General features: G+C 47.4%; 1 protein-coding gene across 1 annotated transcript in view; it reads left to right on the plus strand.

Annotated features, from left to right (window-relative positions):
• The window catches only part of NRDE2 (NRDE-2, necessary for RNA interference, domain containing), a 45,698-nt gene that overhangs the window by 17,236 nt on the left and 9,183 nt on the right, over positions 1-19,279 (plus strand). The window contains exons 3-10 of the mRNA XM_021679816.1: positions 425-655; positions 4,092-4,241; positions 7,535-7,985; positions 8,740-9,145; positions 10,912-11,045; positions 13,384-13,504; positions 16,144-16,319; positions 18,532-18,918. Coding sequence (XP_021535491.1) covers positions 425-655; positions 4,092-4,241; positions 7,535-7,985; positions 8,740-9,145; positions 10,912-11,045; positions 13,384-13,504; positions 16,144-16,319; positions 18,532-18,918 — 2,056 coding nt within the window. The remainder of the gene's footprint in view (positions 1-424; positions 656-4,091; positions 4,242-7,534; positions 7,986-8,739; positions 9,146-10,911; positions 11,046-13,383; positions 13,505-16,143; positions 16,320-18,531; positions 18,919-19,279) is intronic.

Raw genomic sequence — 19,279 nt, forward strand, 5'->3', positions numbered from 1 at the left:
GCTCTCTCTCATTCTCTCTCAAATAAATAAATAAAATCCTTAAAAAAAAATAAAATAAATAAACCCTTTATAACATTGCTTCAGAAAATACTATATTTGATAAAATAACTGGTAGATTATTTTCATTTAAAAATGTGCAGATGTGAAAGTCTAGATTTAGAAGCTATTACAATTAGAATTTCTTCACCTACTGTTGTTTTAGGTCCATCTCTTTTTTTTTTTTTCTTTTCTGGGTGGTGGGTCCAGCTCTTAAATCCTTAAGGGGAGTTGTGATCCGGGAAGGCACTATATCAATATATGGGCAAATAGTAAGGCCCTGTGGGCATTTCTGGAGTTCCCTTTTACACATTTGTTTGCTTATTTTCATAGTCTTCTCCCTACTTCTCATCTGAAAATAATTCTAATGTTGATTTTCCCAAAACAGGAGTCCTCTGAAATCAGAGCCTTCAGATGAAAGTGATGCTAATGGAAAGCCCAAACAAACAAGCAGAAAAAAGAAGAAAGAGAAGAAGAAGAAGAGGAAACATCACCACAAGAAAACCAAGAGAAAACGTGGGCAGGCCAGTAGCAGTGGGTCCGAGCCGGATAGTGAGCCTGAAGAGGACAAAACTTCCAGAAGCACTGGAGACAGTAGAAGGGAATCGGAGAAACCAAGGTGGGTTTTCTATTCTCAAATACCTATGACTTTTCGAATTTTGAATTTTTTTCCCTCAGTTGTTGCCACAAGTGAGGTATCTGAATGACTATTTAGCCACTCAGTCAAATGGAGTCCAAAAAAAAAACCCAAATAGAGCTCTACCATTAGGTCAACATTAAAAAAAAAAAAAAGGAAGAAGAAGAAAACTTTCATTAAAAAAATTAAGGCTGTGATTTTATTTGAGAAATGTTATTTAGACACAGTAATGATTGTGTCAGAATCTGATTCAGACAAAAAGTCTTTGGGATTTTGAAAGATGGCCGATGTGCCACGCCATGGGAATATGGGCCAGTTTACTACATAGTTAAGGGTCCCGTCTGTGAGGGTCAGAGGAAGAGGCATGTCTTACTCCTCTTCCATAGTCTCCCTTTCCATCGCTTGCATCAGCTCCCCACCCCGCCCCCCGCAATGGACACACACTCTTTGGTTAAGGGCGGTATAGCACTTAGAGTCGTCATTTCCTACCTCACATTTCTTTCCAGCATGGTGTGGAAGGTGTGGACTGGCCCATGAACACAGTATTTCCTTTCCTGGGGGCTTTGCTTCTCCCCACATTTTGCTCCGCTGTCTCCCTTGAGCCTGTTGCTCCCATCGTTGGCTCGCTGGTAGCCTCCCCTCTGCCTCATGTCCTCTGCTCCCCCACGGGGGGCCCTTCTCCCAGGCCTGCGACAGGCGGCACGTGCTGGAACTACCTCAGTCGTTTCTCATTTCACTTTTTTCTTTTCTTTGTTCGTATGGGCCAGAAGAGAGAAGGTTGAAGTCCCCGTGCCAGGCATACTTAAAAAATTTAGGGCTATTAGGATTTTTTTTTTGACTCTTCAGGCATTATTTGCTTTTGTCGTATGCTTAGACATCCCACTGACATCCGTGAGAGCTCTGTCGTGCAGTGAGTCTGGAATCTGACCCACGGAGTCTCCGTCAGACAGGCGGACCCTGAGTCCTCCTGGATCCTTCTGCCACCAGATCCGTGGAGAGCCTCACAGGCCGCTGTGGCTCAGGGCATCCAGGTTGAATCAGCCGTCTCTGTGCCTAGGTGCTCCATCTGTAACCCAGGCTTGCTCTAGAAGGGGAGAATAAAAAGGTTCTGACTTTGGCCGAGTTCACGTGGGCAGGAATCACTCCTGTCTCGCTTGCCCTTGTAACCCCTCAGTGGCTGGCACAGGGCCTCATGCCCGGTAAGCACTCAGTACATTTCTGTTGTGTGAATGAATGAATACATTATTGATATTTTTGCTTTTCGGTATGTCTTCAAAGCACCATACATTAATCATTGTTTCTTCTGGAAACTCACTGTTAGCTACTTGTCCATTTTTTTTTAAAGTTGAGGAAAATGAGTTTTAAAGGATTTTCTGAACCTACACAGGAACTACCATTAGAACTTGGAAGGTAGTTATTTTCAGCCTTTGCGTAATCACATCAGAGGTGAGCTTTAGAGCCTCTTGATGGTTCTGTGATCCAGATAGCATTTTTAAGTTCATGGATATTTTTCAGAATATCCCCATTAAGATCAAAATCTACTCTTTTTGTTCTTCTCTTTTACTTTCTTACTATGAACTTCTGTAGTCTCTTCCTGGGAAGATGACCTGGAGGAACTATTTCCATAGAGACAAGGACTAAGGTATTAGTGAGTTGTGAGACTTCTGTAATGTCGGGAAAGTGGGTTCTCGGGGATATAATGCACCATATAGGAACTCTATTTTTGGGTGATCGAGGGACGACTTCCCCTAAGGCTACAGCTTCTCAGGGACCTCTGTCTCCTAGGGTGAGCTCTTCACCTTCAGGTGGAGGCAGATCCTTCCTTGTGCACAGCCTAGGCCAAATCCTGCTTCCTGACCTCAGTACCCAATAGGAGAGGATCAGAGCTTGTTTATTCCCTAGGGGTGGTCCGCTTCTTCCTCCCTCCCCCATGGGCTTTCCATTTCTTTCTGGAATGCATCCATCTCATTCCTTCCGGTTTGCTGCCCCTTACGGTGTTTGTCAACAGAAAACCCTCCATAGATATTCTGAAGGGGAATGTGTTAAAAATCACCATGTATTTTAACCTATTCAGCAAACACTTGATTGAAAGCTACTTTGTGTCCCTGAAATGCCATTCCTCTGTATTCCCAGCCAAGGATGATTTATTTATTTTATTTTATTTTTTAAGATTTTATTTCTTTATTTTGACAGAGACACAGCGAGAGAGGGAACACAAGCAGAGGGAGTGGACAAGGGAGAAGCAGGCTTCCCGCTGAGCAGGGAGCTTGATGTGGGGCTCGATCCCAGGACCCTGGGATCATGACCTGAGCCGAAGGCAGACGCTTAACCGACTGAGCCAGCCAGGCGCCCCACCAAGGATGATTTAGAAGCCGTTAGAATCTTTATTTCTATCTGGGCAGAGTCAAAAGCAAAGATAGAACAAGGTTAAGGGCTGGTTTGACCACTTTGGCAGCTTCTTGTGTCAGCAGCATGATGAACTGATTTTCTTTAGAGGAGAGAAGATGTTAGATGCCAGAAACATTCCCTCCCCCTCTCGTTTGACTCCTAGGGAAGTGGTTCCATTTGTGTCTCAGCTGGAAGTCTGCCAACTCTCAGGTTGGTTCAGAGGGATAAGTAAGGGTCTGGTCTCACAGTGGCTCTCTCCGGCCTTGGTGTAAGAGAGAAGGTCAGTCCACAGAGCCCGGGCTATAAAAACAAGACTTAGACCAAGTCTGAATAATATGTGAGACCGACCCATTTGGAACTGTCATGTTGCTGTTGTTAAGTTTTGAGTTGGAATAATCTGAGTACTTTCTAATGAGTTAGGCTAAGCAAGGGCAACCCACTTTATTTTAAAGAAAACCTGTTTATAAATATATTTGAAATTCTGGTTAGAGTCATTTAATGGAATGTTTAAAAAGAACACCTAGGGACGCCTGGGTGGCTCAGTCGCTTAAGCATCCAACTCTTGATTTCAGCTCAGGTCATGATCTCAGGGTCATGGGATCGAGCTCTGGGCTCTGTGCTCAGCGGGGTGTCGGCTTCTCTCCTTCTCCCTCTCCCTCTGCTCCTCCCCATGTGCTAATCTCTCTCTCTCTCCCCCCCACTCCCTGTCTCTAACTTAAGTAAATCTTTAAAAAAATAAATAAAAAATAAAAACTCTTGTGTCAGGTTAATTTCTGAGATAAGGTGATTTCTTGGTAAAGTGCCACTTAGCGTGGACAGTTTTTGCTTCATATTTTAAGGCTTTTTCCACAGCAGGAATCCTCTTCGTCTGTGGCACGTGCACATTTGACATACTTGGGTGTGTTTGATGCTGTGTGGAGCATCAGTGTTGAAATATTTAACTTTCATTGTTCTGAAAAGGTGGACGATGTAACTAGAAGATTTCAAAGTGCCTCTCCCTCTTTGTTCTTCACCTTCCTGTGTCCCACAGTCAAGAAGGTAATGCTGCCGCTGATATTGGGCATCGCTTTGTTTGGCTTGAGGACGTTCAGGCTCTGAATGGAGAAACCTTCAGAACAGATAAGAAACCGGATCCGGCCAACTGGGAGTATAAGTCTCTCTACCGAGGAGACATAGCAAGGTACCCGTCATGATGTCTTTCCTGATTTTCACTGGTGGGAAGTAACTTCTTTCTCCCCCGAACCCTCTCTGCGCGGTCTCTGTCTGCCCCCCCCGCCCTTTCTGGATTCTGGTGGGTGTCCTCCATCGCTGAGCTCTTGAGGCATGTGTCTTATCTCACACTCTGGAGTGAAAGTTCAAACCTTGAAGTCAGGATCCAGGTCTGAAGAGTCTCATTTATCCGTGGTGACTGGCATCGTGCCGGGCGTAGTAGGTTTTTAGTAAATATTTGTTGAATGAATGAATCTAAAAAATACCTTGAAGTTAAGTAATTGTGACGAACTATCCAGAAACCATTTGGTCTGATCTGTATGTCATTTTAAAAAGTCACGAAAGCTTTTTATTCATCTATCCCCCAAGTAAGCCATTTTAAAAGTGACATTACGTGGTAATGACTTTTTCAAGGTGCTTCCAGCATATGTCACCAGATAAAAAAGAGACGATGGTATTCACTTCAGTAATCAGTTTATTAAACTTTTCTCCTCTACCTTGTCAATCAAAAATATTTAAGTACTTATTAAATCCCTTAGGCACTGAGTAGTTTGTAAGTCACTGCTGGGAACACAAAGAACAGTAATACACAATCTCTCTTCCCAGACAGCTTACAGGTAATGAAAATTGAAGGTAGAGAATATTGGAATGTAAAGCCAAGAGGAGACCATTATCATTCTTTATAGGCTAATTACTTTTTTAAATAAATTTCGGTTTCCATTACATTGTTGTGCCTCCAAATTTTAATTGTCATTCATCACGACATTATACCTCACCACATAGGCAATTCCAACTAAGATTTCCTTTATGATGTGTTTATATCTGTGATTTTTCAGTGCATATTTATATCTACATGCTGTCTCCTAAAACCTTATGGCTGAGAGTAAATGACTATCAAAATGTTTTCATACCTTTTTGAATAATTTTAATACCCCTTAAAGTCTTGTTCGGTTCCCCATGGCCCCGCGGTGTGGAGCCACAGACGTGGTAGGACCCAGGACAAGATGGGGAGGCCAGCAAACGCTGATTGAGCCCATGGTTGTTAGCCTGTGTGATCCTCACATCTGCTCTGTGAGGGGAACCATACTCTTCTTTTATGAATGAGGAAAAGGAACCTCAGAGAGGGTAAGTAGCCTCTCAAGATCATGCTGCCAGGAAGCAGCTTTCTTGGGGAACCTATGTTCCTCTAACCTCAAGTATTCTTTTCCTGTCCACAAATACAGATGAGCTTGGTTGTGTGGTAGGATGTTTTCTACATTGGGAAACGGAGGACCCTGGTTCTCATTCTCACTTGGCCACTGACTGATAATGTAATCCCACGTGAGTCACTAACCCTGTCTGAGCCTCTGTTTCTTCATTTGTTAACTCCTGCTATGCCGCACACTCAGATATCAGACGTCATCGATAGAAATTAGACATTAGTTTGCACAGATAAAGGGTTATTACTTATTAATAGATGAAAAAGGAAAAATATTCACAATGACTGGCTCTTAAATCTCTGCTAATGAGAGGCCCAGACCTTAGGAGGAGAGTAATGAGAGAAGTTTACTAATCTAAATTGTGACGATGCTGTTGGAAGGGCGTGGGGCATTGGTGTGATTTCCCAGTAGATTCCTGAAGCTTAGGTGAGCTAAGTCTTACCTGGATTAATAGCTGTACCGCTGTCAGTGTCCAGATCTAGGGAAGTATTGATACCATGGCACTGTGAGTTGGTCAGAGGACAGGGGCATGTTTTGTCAGGTCGTGAATTTTCACACTTCACCAGGGGCACTGACAAACCAGGAGCGTTGAGAGGACTCGGCTGGCACCATCCTGTGCGGACCAGATGAGGCCTTGTGGGTATGGGCCTGGAACAGCAATATGGTCAGAGTCTTCTAAGCTTCAGTGGACCGTCTTTTGGAAGGTAGATTGGCAATGTTCTGTGTAACTCGGCAAGGCAGAACCAGGATCCACGAGTGGAAGTTGCAGAAAGGAGATTTGACTCAGTATCAAAGCAAATTTTCTCATCGTGTGAGCCTCCCAGCAGTGACCTGATATGCGTTTGTGTATTGTGGTGAGCAGGGCTTAGAGTTCACTCAGTGTGATGTGTTCGACATCCAGTGCCATTGTGGCGTTTGTCAGGAGTTTGTTCTCACTGCTGGTCGCCTTCCGTTGTGTGGCCATACCGTGGCTTGTTTATCTGTTCTCCTAGTGATGAGCACCTGGGCTCTTCGTGGCATTCGGCTGCTGAGAATATCTGTGCACGCATCTTTGTGTAGAAAGGCAGTTTCCTTTTTCTTGGGGGAATGCCTAAAATAGAATTGCCAGGTCACAGGGTAAGTCTAACTGCCAGACCTTTCCCCAGAGTGACTGTACCAGTTTCCATTCTCACTAACAGCATGTGAGAGTCCTGGTTCCTCAGCAGATAGCTCACTGGCGTTCACTGTCTTCGGTGTTTAATTTTAGCCGTTCTGGTGGTATGTGGCATAGCTCCTTGCGGTTTTAATTTGCACTTCCCTCATGATTAATGATGGTGAGCATTTCTGCATGCGCCAGTTGGCCCTTCATGTCGTCTTTTGTGAATTCCGTGCGGATCCTTTGCCCATTCTTTAACTGGTTGCTTGTGTAACACGCCTACAGAAGAGTGCACGGTTTCCCTCAGACTTCATGCACATATTCAGTAGTCGTGAATGTTATTCTGGGGCACCTGCACACACCATACAGGCCTTTTGGAACCCAGCCTCTCTCCCTCTAGAGTAGAAAACAGCCAAGTGTAATTTTAATTATTTTGTTTCAGGATTAAAAATACAATCTTAACCCTCCCCGTTTTCTTCTTACGTGGGGACACAGGACTATATTGAGGAAAAGGTTCCGGTGTAGGAGACAGATGACTCAGTCACCCAAGGTTCTGGTGTCTTTACGAAGAGTGTAAAGGAGGGGATGGGGATTTCCACCTTGTCTGTTACCTAGGATCATGATGATCAGTGACATAATGTATGGGGCAGACTTTACAAAACTCCAGGAAAATAGAAATTACTAGAATCTGGAAGACAGGCCTGATCTTAAATTCATGCGATGTTAACAAAGAATGGAAGTGTTTAGAGGAATAAGTTCCACACAGAAGAAGTTGATTGCTAATTCTCGTATTTCTCTAAATAGAAACTGTTGGAAGGTAAGGTGAAGTTAGCTTGCTTCACAAGAGCTCAGCCCGCTGAGCCGAGCCTCCACTGGTGCAGAGCTATGCACCTGTTCCCTCAGTAACTCTCTTTCTTTTTCTAATACAAGATACAAGAGGAAAGGAGACTCCTGCCTTGGCATTAACCCTAAGAAGCAGTGTATATCCTGGGAGAGGGCTGCCGCAGAAAAGAAGCCTTCACACAAGCGTGTTGAGCGCTATTTTACGAAGAAGAGCGTGGGCTTAATGAACATTGACGGAGTTGCCGTTGGCAGTAAAACCGAACCTCCCTCATCTGAGCCGATCTCGTTTATCCCCGTGAAGGACTCGGATGATGTGGTTCCTCCCGTTACGACCTGGTTGAACCCTCTGGGGATTTACGATCAGTCCACCACGCAGTGGTTACAAGGACAGGGCCCTCCAGAGCAAGAATCAAAGCAGCCAGACTCCCAGACAGACAGAGAGCACGCGCTGCTCAAGGCCAAGGTGGAGGAGTTCAACAGGAGAGTGCGGGAGAACCCTCACGATATTCAGCTGTGGATGGCGTTCGTTGCTTTTCAGGTAAGGAGCGCCATCCCGCTTCTCTTACTTAGACTGTTAGTCTGGGGCAAGTCAGTGCGCTCCGCAGCCGTTTCTGAGCCCCTGGGAGGAACCCGGGCCCCGGGCGCTGGCAGTTTATTACCCTGGAGCCCTTGCCCTGAGCTTGCTCCCAGCCCGTGAGGAACCCCACGTGTGGAGAGTCAGGGCTTTCCTGTGGAATTCGGGGGTGGGAGGCGGCAGGGGAGCATGAAAGGGCTCCTAAAAGAAGGTGAAATTTAAACAGAATCTGGGAAGAAGCGCCCTTGTTCACCCGGGGTTGGGGGGGTAGTGCAGGGTGCAGAACGCACAGAATTGGGGAAGAGAAGGCGCTGCTCCGATGACGACCCAGCTGGGGCTCTGGCTGCGTCCTGCTTGCTTGTTTTTGAGCCACTCGTACAGGTGTATTTTGCCGCACACCTGCCTGTGTCATGGGTAAAGTGGGCTCTTGAGAAGCAGCGCTCAGGGCGCTGCGTGCTTGCACCCGTTACGTAACTCCCGTAACTCCCGTGCCCGAGCGCAGACGGGCGGGGGGGGGGGGTGAGGGAAACTCGAGCAAAAAGGCGCCCGAGGAATGGAGCTCCACCCAGAAAAAGCGGTGACTAGCAAGCCCAGGAGGTCCGAAGGGCGATTGGTCCTAGGAGGCGCCGGAGGGCGGGCCTTGCAAGGAGCTGTGGGGCGGTAACGGGCTTTTGAGGCTCCCCGACTTGCGGTTGTCAATTAATGTTTTTGTCTTGAGGACGAGGTCGTGCGGAGCCCCGGCCTGTATGCCCTGGAGGCAGGGGAGCAGGAGAAGCGGAAGAGGTCTGCGAAGCTGGTGCTGGAGAAGCAGCTGGCTGTCCTGGAGCGGGCCATCGAAAGCAACCAGAGCTCCGTGGAGCTGCAGCTGGCCCGGCTGAAGCTGTGCGCCGAGTTCTGGGAGCCCTCGGCGCTGCTCAGGGAGTGGCAGAAACTGATCTTTGTACACCCCAACAGTACGGCCCTCTGGCAGAAGTACCTTTTATTTTGCCAAAGCCAGTTCAGCACCTTCACCGTGTCGAAGATCCACGGTCTTTACGGCAAATGCTTGAGCACTCTGTCCGCGGTGCAGGACGGCAGCATCCTGTCGCACCCCGCCCTGCCCGGCACCGAGGAGGCCGTGTTCGGTAAGAGGCCGAGCACCAGGTCCCTGCGTGTCGGGGGACTTACACTTTCTTCTGGCGCTAGGCAGAAATGAAGGCGTGTTTCTGGTTTATTTTAGAAACGGCCAAATTGATACAACGGATTTAAACAAAGTATTAGGACCCCTTTGGACTAGACCAGATTCTCGCTTCTCCACCTTCTTGGTGGGGGTGTGGAGCGGGCATCGGAGCCGGTGAAGTTAGTAGAGTATCCCCGGCCCAGAAGTCCCAGCTTTTCTGCTTATTAGCCAAGGAAACACAGTCAAGTCTTGGCTGTTGTGGCTGTCCGTGGCCTTCCCTGTCCAGGTGTCTGTCTGCTCCTCTCACCCGTCCTGGGATCTCAGGCGGTGGTGGTCGTGGGGATCAGCACACAGAGGCAGTTATCGGTATTATTATACTGTTCAAGTTCTGTGTCCCGAAGGAGCTAGAATATGAACTCTGTCCGGTAATGAGGTACAGAAGGCAGCATGTCACACAGGAGCTGGAGAATATCACTCTGGACTTGAAGCCTGGATTTGCCCTTCACTGGTTCTCTTGTGACCTTGCATATTTCCTTAACCTGCTTGAGCTGCAGTTTCTCGCTCAGCAGCAATGATACAATACTTGCTTTATAGGGTCATCGAGCACGTTAACGGAGATTGACCCATGGTGAGTCTGGCTCCGTGTCCGGCACACAGCAGGTGTTTATTTGATCAAAACCTAGCTATTTTCTTTCTTTTTTTTTTTTTAAGATTTTATTTATTTGGAGAGAGAGAGAGGGAGAGAGAGCGTGAGCAGGGGGAGGGTCAGAGGGAGAAGCAGGCTGTCCGCTGAGCAGGGAGCCCGATCCGGGGCTCGATCCCAGGACCCTGGGATCATGACCTGAGCCGAAGGCAGATGCTTAACCGACTGAACCACCCAGGTGCCCCTGTATTTAACTTTTAGATTAGATTCTAATTCATTCATATTTATATTTATATTCTAAAGATATAAATATATTGCTCTAGAATTAATAAGCATTTACAACACTGGCATAAAGAGTCTCATATTTGATATCATTTGTGGTATGCGCAAATAGCCTAGTGTTACTAAGAACATGAAACTACCACAATTCAGACAAACCGAAATTTTCATAGATGGAACCTTGATTTGTTTACAGTGGTCTCTGAACAAATGATGAAGATGGATCGCCATCTAGTGATCCATCGAGCATAGATCTTTGCTTTCTGATGAAAATCTATACCATCCTTCTAGAATTTTTCTTGTAATAATGAGCTTTGAGTATCTGGTAACTATTCAGAACAACCTCTTGCCTTACTTTTTTTAAAGATTTTATTTATTTAAGAGAGAGCATGAGAGGGGGGAAGGATCAGAGGGAGAAGCAGACTCCCCACTGAGCACGGAGCCCGATGTGGGACTTGATCCTGGGACTCCAGGATCATGACCTGAGCCAAAGGCAGTCACCTAATCGACTGAGCTACCCAGGCGCCCCGTTCTCTTGCCTTACTTTTATGCAGCATATATAGTTTTTGTTAATATTTGTATTCCACAGTGGTTTCATATAAAAATTGGAATAAATGTACTTTGATTACAGTTCTGTGGTGAGTCCTTTTAATGAGGACACGTAATTAGTACAGCTTTTGAGAAGATCACAGGAACTAATTTCGGAGAAAAGATGTTCTCGGTGTTGAAACGCATGTTGTTAGAAGTTTTGTTCTTTCCCTTGAATTGATGTTAACCAGGATTCTCCCTCTTGCTCTCCCTGCTTTCAGCTCTCTTTCTTCAGCACTGTCACTTCCTGCGGCAGGCCGGTCACTCTGAGAAGGCGATCTCGCTCTTCCAGGCCATGGTGGACTTCACCTTCTTCAAGCCAGACAGCGTGAAAGACCTGCCTACCAAAGGACAGGTGCGGGTTTAGTTGTGAGACCGGCCTCTCCCCTCCCTCTCTCCCCTCTCCTTCTCTTCCCGTCCCTCTCTCCCCACCCCCCCTTCCCCCTCCCTTTCTCCTTCTCTGTCTTCTGGGGGCAAGTGTGGATAATGGGAAGCGGTGGTAGTATTTTTAAAATCCTATCCTCTTTGTATCAGTCCTGCTGAGAACTGTTGCTCAGAATATGCTGGTGATCCAAGGAAAATTCCATAATGAAGGTAGTGAAACTTGGAGAGATGAAAGATCTACTCCCCCCAATATGAAGACTCAACTATGTCCCCCCCCCCCCTTCTTTTCTTACTTATGGGACTTGTTTCAGTGCTAATTGTCCCCGCCAGGCAGAGAAACGGGTCATGCCTCTTAGAGCACGTCTCACTGTCTCCTCCCTCTGTGCATTCTAAGCTGGGTCTTAGGTTGTTTTTCCAGTTCGCATTTCCACTACGTGAGATCTTTGCGGGAATTGCAAACGATAGCGCATGTTGGCACTTTCTCAACACTGATCCTAATTGGGGAGGTGTTGTCATTTAGATGACAAGTGAACATTGGCCGTATTTGTGATGTCAAGCAATAAAAAAAAAAATCTCATCATAGAGCTACCCATATAAGAAAGCCGCCTTCTCCATTTTTCCTTAGAAGAAATCTCCATTTCCGACTTTGCAAAGGGGGTCTGGTGGAAGAGGGATAGGATATCTGAATTTATAGTGAACTGACAGAGGTCTCGGGAGGCTAAGATCTCCATCTTGTGGAATGTTCCTGAATTGCCTTTAAAGACTATTTTTTTATCATTATTTTTATCTATTTTTTTCCTAGACAAAACTGGGTTAACGAATATTGGTTAACATTAGTTACCTGATTAGTAGTATCATAAGCCAGATAAAACTATTTTAAGATCTGGTGTGCTGTTTTAAGAATATGCCATGCTACAGAAGTGAATCTTGGTGGACTGCGGGGCCCTGGGTGTGTGGTTGCGGGGTCAGGGTCAGAATGGCCCTCATCCCCGCCCTTTGCTGACGATCACAGACCGTGATGAGAGCAGTTCCTCTTGGGGAGGGCAGTGCCCGGGACTGTGAAGCATGAGGAGCCACTTCCCTCAAGTGTCAGCAGAGCCCGCTGTGTGCTCTTGAGGTTTTCAATACTAACAGCACACGTAGTTTCAAAGCATTTACAAGACAATTTTGAAATAAAGTTTTATCTTTCAGGATATTCCATATCTTTAAAACTGAGAGACATTGTTATAAGACACAAGTATAGCATGAAAGAAGCAGTCTGGTCTGTGCTTTTTTTTTTTTTTTTTAAGATTTCATTTATTTGACAGAGCTCATGAGAAGGGGGAGTGGCAGAGGGAGAAGCAGGCTCCCTGCTCAATCCCAGGATCCTGGGATCGAGTCCTGTATTGGGCTCCCGCTTCTCCCTCTCCCTCTGCCTGCCACTCCCCCTGCTTGTGCTCTCTCTCTGTCAAATAAATAAATAAAATATTCTTAAAAAAGAATTAAAAGAGCTAAAAAAATAAATCCTTACATTGTCAGGTGATAACACGATTGCTTTTCTGTTCATTGCTGTGTTCACATCCTCCTCTACAGGGAGTTACTTACTGCACTGAACTGGTCACCACACACAGCAGACCTAATGCCCAAATGCATGAGAGCAGAGGTGTGATCACAGGGCTGGGCTTTAACACACAGACCTTTTTATTCACTGGCTGTGCCAGCAAGTGTTTATTGAGTCCCTACTAGGTATTGGGCACTGTGCCAGATTTTAGGAACACAGAGTTGAGACGTCATGCCCTCAGTAATTCCCAGTCCTATTGAAACTTTGAATCCCTTTCTCCTTGGAAGGTCTTGAAAGTGACATGATTTCAGGTATTCAGGGGCCCCGTGGCTTTAGGGGAACGGGCTGTGTCCCTCTCCCCAGTTAGACTGGCCTACCAGGGTCAGAGCTGGGAAACCATTCCTCTCCCACCCAGCTGGAGGCCCTTCTCGCCGACCGTGGCCGGTCTTTATGTAACAGACTCTCAGAAGTGGTAGCCGGTCACACTTTACTGTGTCTGTCTGTTACAGGTCACTAGGCCCAGCCCACACTCAGGGGTGTGAATGCCACAAGGCAGTGGTAGGGTCACGGGGGGCTATCTTGGAGGCCGCCTACCACACTAGCTCATTATTTTTTCTGTTTTGGGGCGTATCCTGTATCTACTGGAAAGACTGATGGCAAACAAGATTTCAACCACAAGCCCCTCTTATGCCGATTAGAGGGCACTTTGCTCAGTGACTCAGCAGTTTTGTACAAGTTAGGCTCACCTCTGTATTTTGAACCTGAACAGGTGGAATTCTTTGAGCCCTTCTGGGACAGCGGGGAGCCCCGGGCTGGGGAGAAGGGCGCCCGAGGCTGGAGAGCCTGGATGCACCAGCAGGAGCGAGGCGGCTGGGTGGTCATCAGTCCAGGTAAGGCACCTCTCTTTGGATGCGTATGCCTTTGCCTTCTTCTGGAATGTGTTTTCACATCTTTCTGATTATTTGTTTATATGTATAAGCTCTTTTGTCAGTCTTTAAGAACACTGTAGAAACATCAAAATGTCAGAAATATGTTAAGTGGATGCATTGGGAGATTATGAAGTCTCTCACCCTTAGAGTCAACCCCCCAACCCTGTGGAGGGTTTGAGTTTCTTTCCAGAGGAGGTTTCATTTTTCCTTTTCAAAGGTTGCTCCTCCCTACGAGCCCTCCCCTCCCACCCTTTTTAGTGTGTCCTTAGGACAGTCTTTCTGTTTTCTTGGCAATGTACAGACCATCAGATCCTTTGAAGCATCCCTCCCTGTTAAGAGTACTCTAAAATAATTATTAACTAGCGTTTATGTAACTGTCATTCTGAATGACCCCAAAGTACTTTCTGGATTTACAGACTAAGACAGAGCTGTCCAGTAGAAACAGAATTCAAGCCACAAAAGCAACTTCATATTTTCTAGTCGCCACATTAGAAAAGTAAGATGATGAAAGTAACATTGATGATGTATTTTGTGTGACCCAGCGTGTCCAAACCTTAATATTTCAATGTGTAACTCTTAAAAAAATTGAGATATTTTGCATTTTATTTTTCACACGAACTCTTTGAAATCTGGGGTGTATTTTACACTTCACAGCACGTTTCACTTCAGACTAGCCGCTTTCAAGTGCCCCGCAGCCACATGGGCGTGGCTGCCATCTTGGTCGGCACAGCTCCCAGCTCCTCAGGGATTGCTTCTCCCCCTGGTTTTGTTGAAAGTGCGAAGGGGAGAGAGGCCCAGGCTTGGCTAGCCTCTTCTCAAAGATGTGTCACATTCCTGGGCCTTGGTTTCTTCAGGGAATGAAAACTATGGATTAGCTCCCATCTCTGTGGTGTTGCGGCGCTCCACGCTAGGTGGTGTCTCTGGCCCTTTGGGTGTTGGGAGTACTTTTTCTCTGGGCAGCGCCAGCAGGGATGCTCACTCCTCGATTGGCTCGGCTATTGTGACTTTCTTGGAGTGTTCTCTCCCAGAAAGAACTGGAATCATTCTCAGGCTAACCAGTGGTTTCGTATATGAAGAAAAATAACTTGCAAGGCAGAGTGGGGAGTAGGTATTACCCTTTTAGCCACTGAATCTGCAAGACCACACGAAGAACCAAAAAATGAAGTGTTTTTTTCTTTTTTTTTTTTTAAGAGAGAGTATGAGCTGGGGGGGGGGGGGGGGGAGGGAGGGCCAGAGGGAGAGAATCTCAAGCAGATTCCATGTTGAGCATAGAGCCCGATGCGGAGCTCAGTCCCACAAACCTGAGATGACAACCCGAGCTGAAATCAAGAGTCAGACATTCAACCAACCGAGCCACCCAGACGCCCCCAGAAGTCTTTTTAGTAGTGACTTTTCTTTGAGCACCACCTCAGGGTGGTTCTCTGTTTTTAGGGGGTTTTTTTGTTTGTTTGCTTTAATGAGCAAGACTCCTAGAGTGCATAGAATTTATGTTCTAAAGTTCATCATGTTCTGCATTTCTATGACACTAAAGCAGAATTCTCACAGCAGTGTCCCGGGGATGCCGTTGCCAGAAACTAGTTGATAACTACTGTTTTTTTTTTTATTTTTAAGTTTTCTTGTCCCATCTCGATAAGGTTGGTATTTAGAGAGTAGTTGGTATTTATCATTGATACTGAGGTGTTTCTTCTTCATATATTACTACTTAACTTCTCTCTCACCCTCACTTTCTGTTGGTCTGTATTGTTATATGTTTATATGTGTCTTCCCAAAACCACGTCGTCTTTTGAATTTCTAATGTAATAAATTCAGATGTCTAAGCTGGATGTGTGACTCACGGGGGAAATTTATAAGAAAATGCCCACCTGTTTTATGGGGTAGCCATACCATTTTACATACCCTGTTTGTTTATTTTTAAATATTGAACTTTACAGAAGACTCAAGACTTTTCTCCTCTTCCCTTCTGCATGTCCAGAGTTAGGAAACAAAGTGAAAGTACAGGATATCGTGAATTGACTTTTTTTGAGAAGTGAACACAGGTTGTGATCATATGGCCACTGGCTGAAAGTCCTGATGGCTTTAGGAAACCTAAATTAGTACTGTTACTAAGTGTCATTTAGCGTTCTGGAACTGGAACTGTGTTGTCCAGTACCGTAGGCATTAGCCACATGTGGCCATTTTGATTAAATTAAGATGAAACGAAGTAAAAAATGGAGTTCTGCTGCCGGCTACATTTCAGGTGCCCACTGAGTCACATGGGGCTGGTTGCTACCATGTTACGCAGAAGGTATATGTTATGTCATCATCGTAGAAGGTTCTGTTGGACAGTGCTGTTCTAGAATATGTGTGTTCCCATTTTAATTGCTATGATACCATTAAAAATCATCTGATTCCACTGGCTAACCTGCCAGGGTTTTTTGGGAACCTGACTGGTGATAGGAGAGTCCCTCAATGCCTCCAAGTCCCTGAACGTTCCAGAAGGCCGGGCCTGGCTCTTACTTGTCTTGGCCCTCCAGAGGCCCACCACAGAAGCTGGTGTCGCAGACTGGTTGGGCATCCGTTATTTGCTGATGAGGTGAGCTAAAAGTTTTGCTCTCGTCTAGATGATGATGATGACGAACCAGAAGACGAGGACCAGGAAATAAGAGATAAGAGTCTGCCCAGGTGGCAGATCTGGCTCGCCGCCGAGCGGTCCCGAGACCAGAGGCACTGGCGGCCGTGGCGCCCTGATAAGACCAAGAAGCAAACCGAAGAAGACTGTGAGGACCCAGAGAGACAGGCGAGTGTCCCACCCTGGGAGGGAGGCCAGCCACGGGGTCCTCCCCTTCTCCGCACTGCCGCGGGCTTTGCTCACCTGCAGGAAGCTTGCTGAGCGCCCGGGGCACTTGCCTGGCTTGGGACAGGTTAGCCTGCTCCCATCCCTGTCTCTGGAAGCCTCACCGGCCACCGCTGCTGTGGGAGCGTGGAGGAACCTGACCTCATAGTTCCCGTCCCACAGTTGGAGGGAAGGCCCCTCCAGAGATGGTCTTCCAGTCACTCAGTTAATTTTTCACACGGAAGCCTGATGCCTCAGGGTTTTCAAGACGTGGTATCCCTGTCCTAGGTTATTTAGCTCTGTCTGTCCGCTCTCCCCGCCGCACGCTGCGTCCTCAGAGACATGGCTGTTTGACTCTGGAGGACGGGGACTGGATAGCGAGGCCGCGCTGGGATAGTCCGTACACAGCTGGTGTTGCTGGGGAAGCCGCTCACGTTTCTGGAGCCGCTCTTGTGTGCCCCGCACTTGGGTTGTCTCGTTGACTATCCTGGAATGACGTGGCCCGTGCTACACCCTGTCTCGTGGCCAGCAGCTCTGGACGTTCTACGTTAAAATGAAGGAAGAGATTCTATTTGGAGCCTGAAATGGACCCAGTTTCCTAAGACCCCAGCCGTACTGCTTGGCATGTGACGCACTCTAGGGACAGACCGGCAGGTGTTTGCGATCGCGAGGCTCCCCAGCTGAGGCCTGGTCGGTTGTCTGCGACCCTCCTTGCGATTTACGTGTCCCGAGGGTGGGGATTTTGCTGGATCACCAGGGCACAGACAGTGCTTTTCTTGTGCTCAGTTAGTGTTCCTGGATGTTGAATGACTGTTCGATGCTGGGTCTTCTGCTCCAGGCACAGGGATCAGCACGCGTGCCCGGAATGTTTGAGGAGTGGCGAATGGGGTTAGGACACAGGGAATTGGGGAGCTCTGGGCGGGAAGAAGGGGCCGACGCCAGGGAAACCGCCGCTCAGCTCTGGGATGTTTGGTGCGTGGCCTGCCGCGAGGCGAGTCTGCACAGGACGTCCCTTTCCCGGCTGGCGCTGCGTGCGTTGGGAAGAGCAGGGTCTTCAGTATTCGAGGGTTTCACACCATTCAGGGTCACCTCTTCAGAAGCTGGTTCTCGAGGCTCAGAGTTCCGGCGGTTTTCTGGAAGCTCGTTTCTGGAGCAAACTTCTGCTGTGAGCAGTTCCTTGTCACTTAGCTTTTTCTCTAATCAGCGCCTGGAGGAGAAAAGCTTTCTGATGAATTGATCATTCTGAGGAGTCTGAGCTCAGGGAGTCCAGATTTACTGTGCTCACGCTTCGGTTTCCTCTTTGCTGGGAGCCTCGGAGACCAAGCAGGTCGGCAGTGCCCTGAGACAGAGGCCAGTCTCTGTGGCCTTACACTTTAAAGTGACTGCATGAAATCAGCTACGGACATGTACAGTCAGCATCATGTCTTAGAATTGCTCTTACCATGGCCTATGGATGATAGTGTCCTTCCTCCCTTGCTGCTGTTTATCTACCTTTGAGCATATTTTTCATTTCTGAAAGCAATTTTATGTGAAGAAACCACCAAATAATAGAATTCTATTTTTTTTTTAAGATTTACTTATTATTTTTAGAGAAGGAGGGAAGGGTGGAGGGGGAGAGAGAGAATCTCAAGCAGACTGCTGAGCACAGAGCTTGATGCGGGGCTCGATCTCACAACCTTAGATCAGGACCTGAGCCAAAACCAAGAGTCCGATGCTCCGCCGACTGTGCCACCCAGGTGCCCCCAAATAATAAAATTCTTATCTTCTATCTTAATAAACAGTTTTGACGATTGTAATTTACCAAAGTAACTACAAAAGCAATTGTGTGCTTTCAGAAGGGAATACGATCCTAGATTTTCTGTGAATCCGCTAGGCTCCTTTGGAAGGTTTGGCTTAAGCCCGCTCACGGCCCTCCCTCCTCCTGAGGGTGCTCGGGCAGCGTGAGAATGCCACCAGCTCCCGCCAGCTCTCCAGTACCTGGCGAGGCCTCTAGCTTTTTTGCATCTTGCAGGAAACCCAGCTCTTGTCTGTTCAGAATTTAATTGGAACGGTGTTGAATCGTTAGCACATCCACATAAAAGGAGCCGTGGGGAAAGTCGTGAAGTCTTGTCGCTTGTCTGTCGCGGTGAACAAACCGCGCTCCCGAGCAGGCCACCTCACCGTGTCTCCGTTACAGGTGCTGTTCGATGACATTGCGCAGTCTCTGATCCAGCTCTCCAGCCGGGATCTTCAGTTTCAGCTGGTCGCGGCCTTTCTGCAGTTCCTGGGCGTGCCTTCTGGCCTCAGCCCCCCGGCCTCCTGCCTCTACCTGGCCATGGACGAGGACAGCATCTTCGATAACGGGCTTCATGATGAAAAGCCATTGACTTTTCTCGACCTGTCCTTTTCCGGCGTCAGCTGTGTTGGCCGCTCAGACCCACTGGGCTGCCGTCGCTGGACCCGCGGGCACAATCGAGAGGGCGAGGAGTTCATCCGTAACATCTTTCACCTTGTGATGCCTCTGTTTTCAGGCCAGGAGAGGTCTCAGCTCTGCTTCTCCTGGCTATGGTACGAGATGGCGAAGGTAACTCCGGCCTCCCCCGCCCTGTGTGGGGGCTTCAGAAACGATCGCGGGGCTCTTGGTGTTCCTCAAGCGCTGGGCTTCGTCACCTCCTTGTTCAGGGACCCCCAAGGCCCCAGTATGTGGCTGCCCCACTGAGGGGCTGGGAGGGCAGGAGGAAAGCGGGGGGTGCGCAGCTCGTCAGTGACTGGAGCTGTTTTTTGTGTTCGCTCTTCTGTCAGGTGTCTGGGATTATACGAGCAGTTAGTGTGAAGAACCAAGCTTAAGCAGGGGTTGGGGGATTTTGGGGTTTATTAAAAGATAAAATAAGCTACTTACCCTGCTCTTTGCATCTATCTGTGAGAAATTCCTCTAGGATGGACTC

This window comes from Neomonachus schauinslandi, chromosome 9 (genome assembly GCF_002201575.2).
Source record: "Neomonachus schauinslandi chromosome 9, ASM220157v2, whole genome shotgun sequence".
Taxonomy (NCBI): Eukaryota; Metazoa; Chordata; class Mammalia; order Carnivora; family Phocidae; genus Neomonachus; species Neomonachus schauinslandi.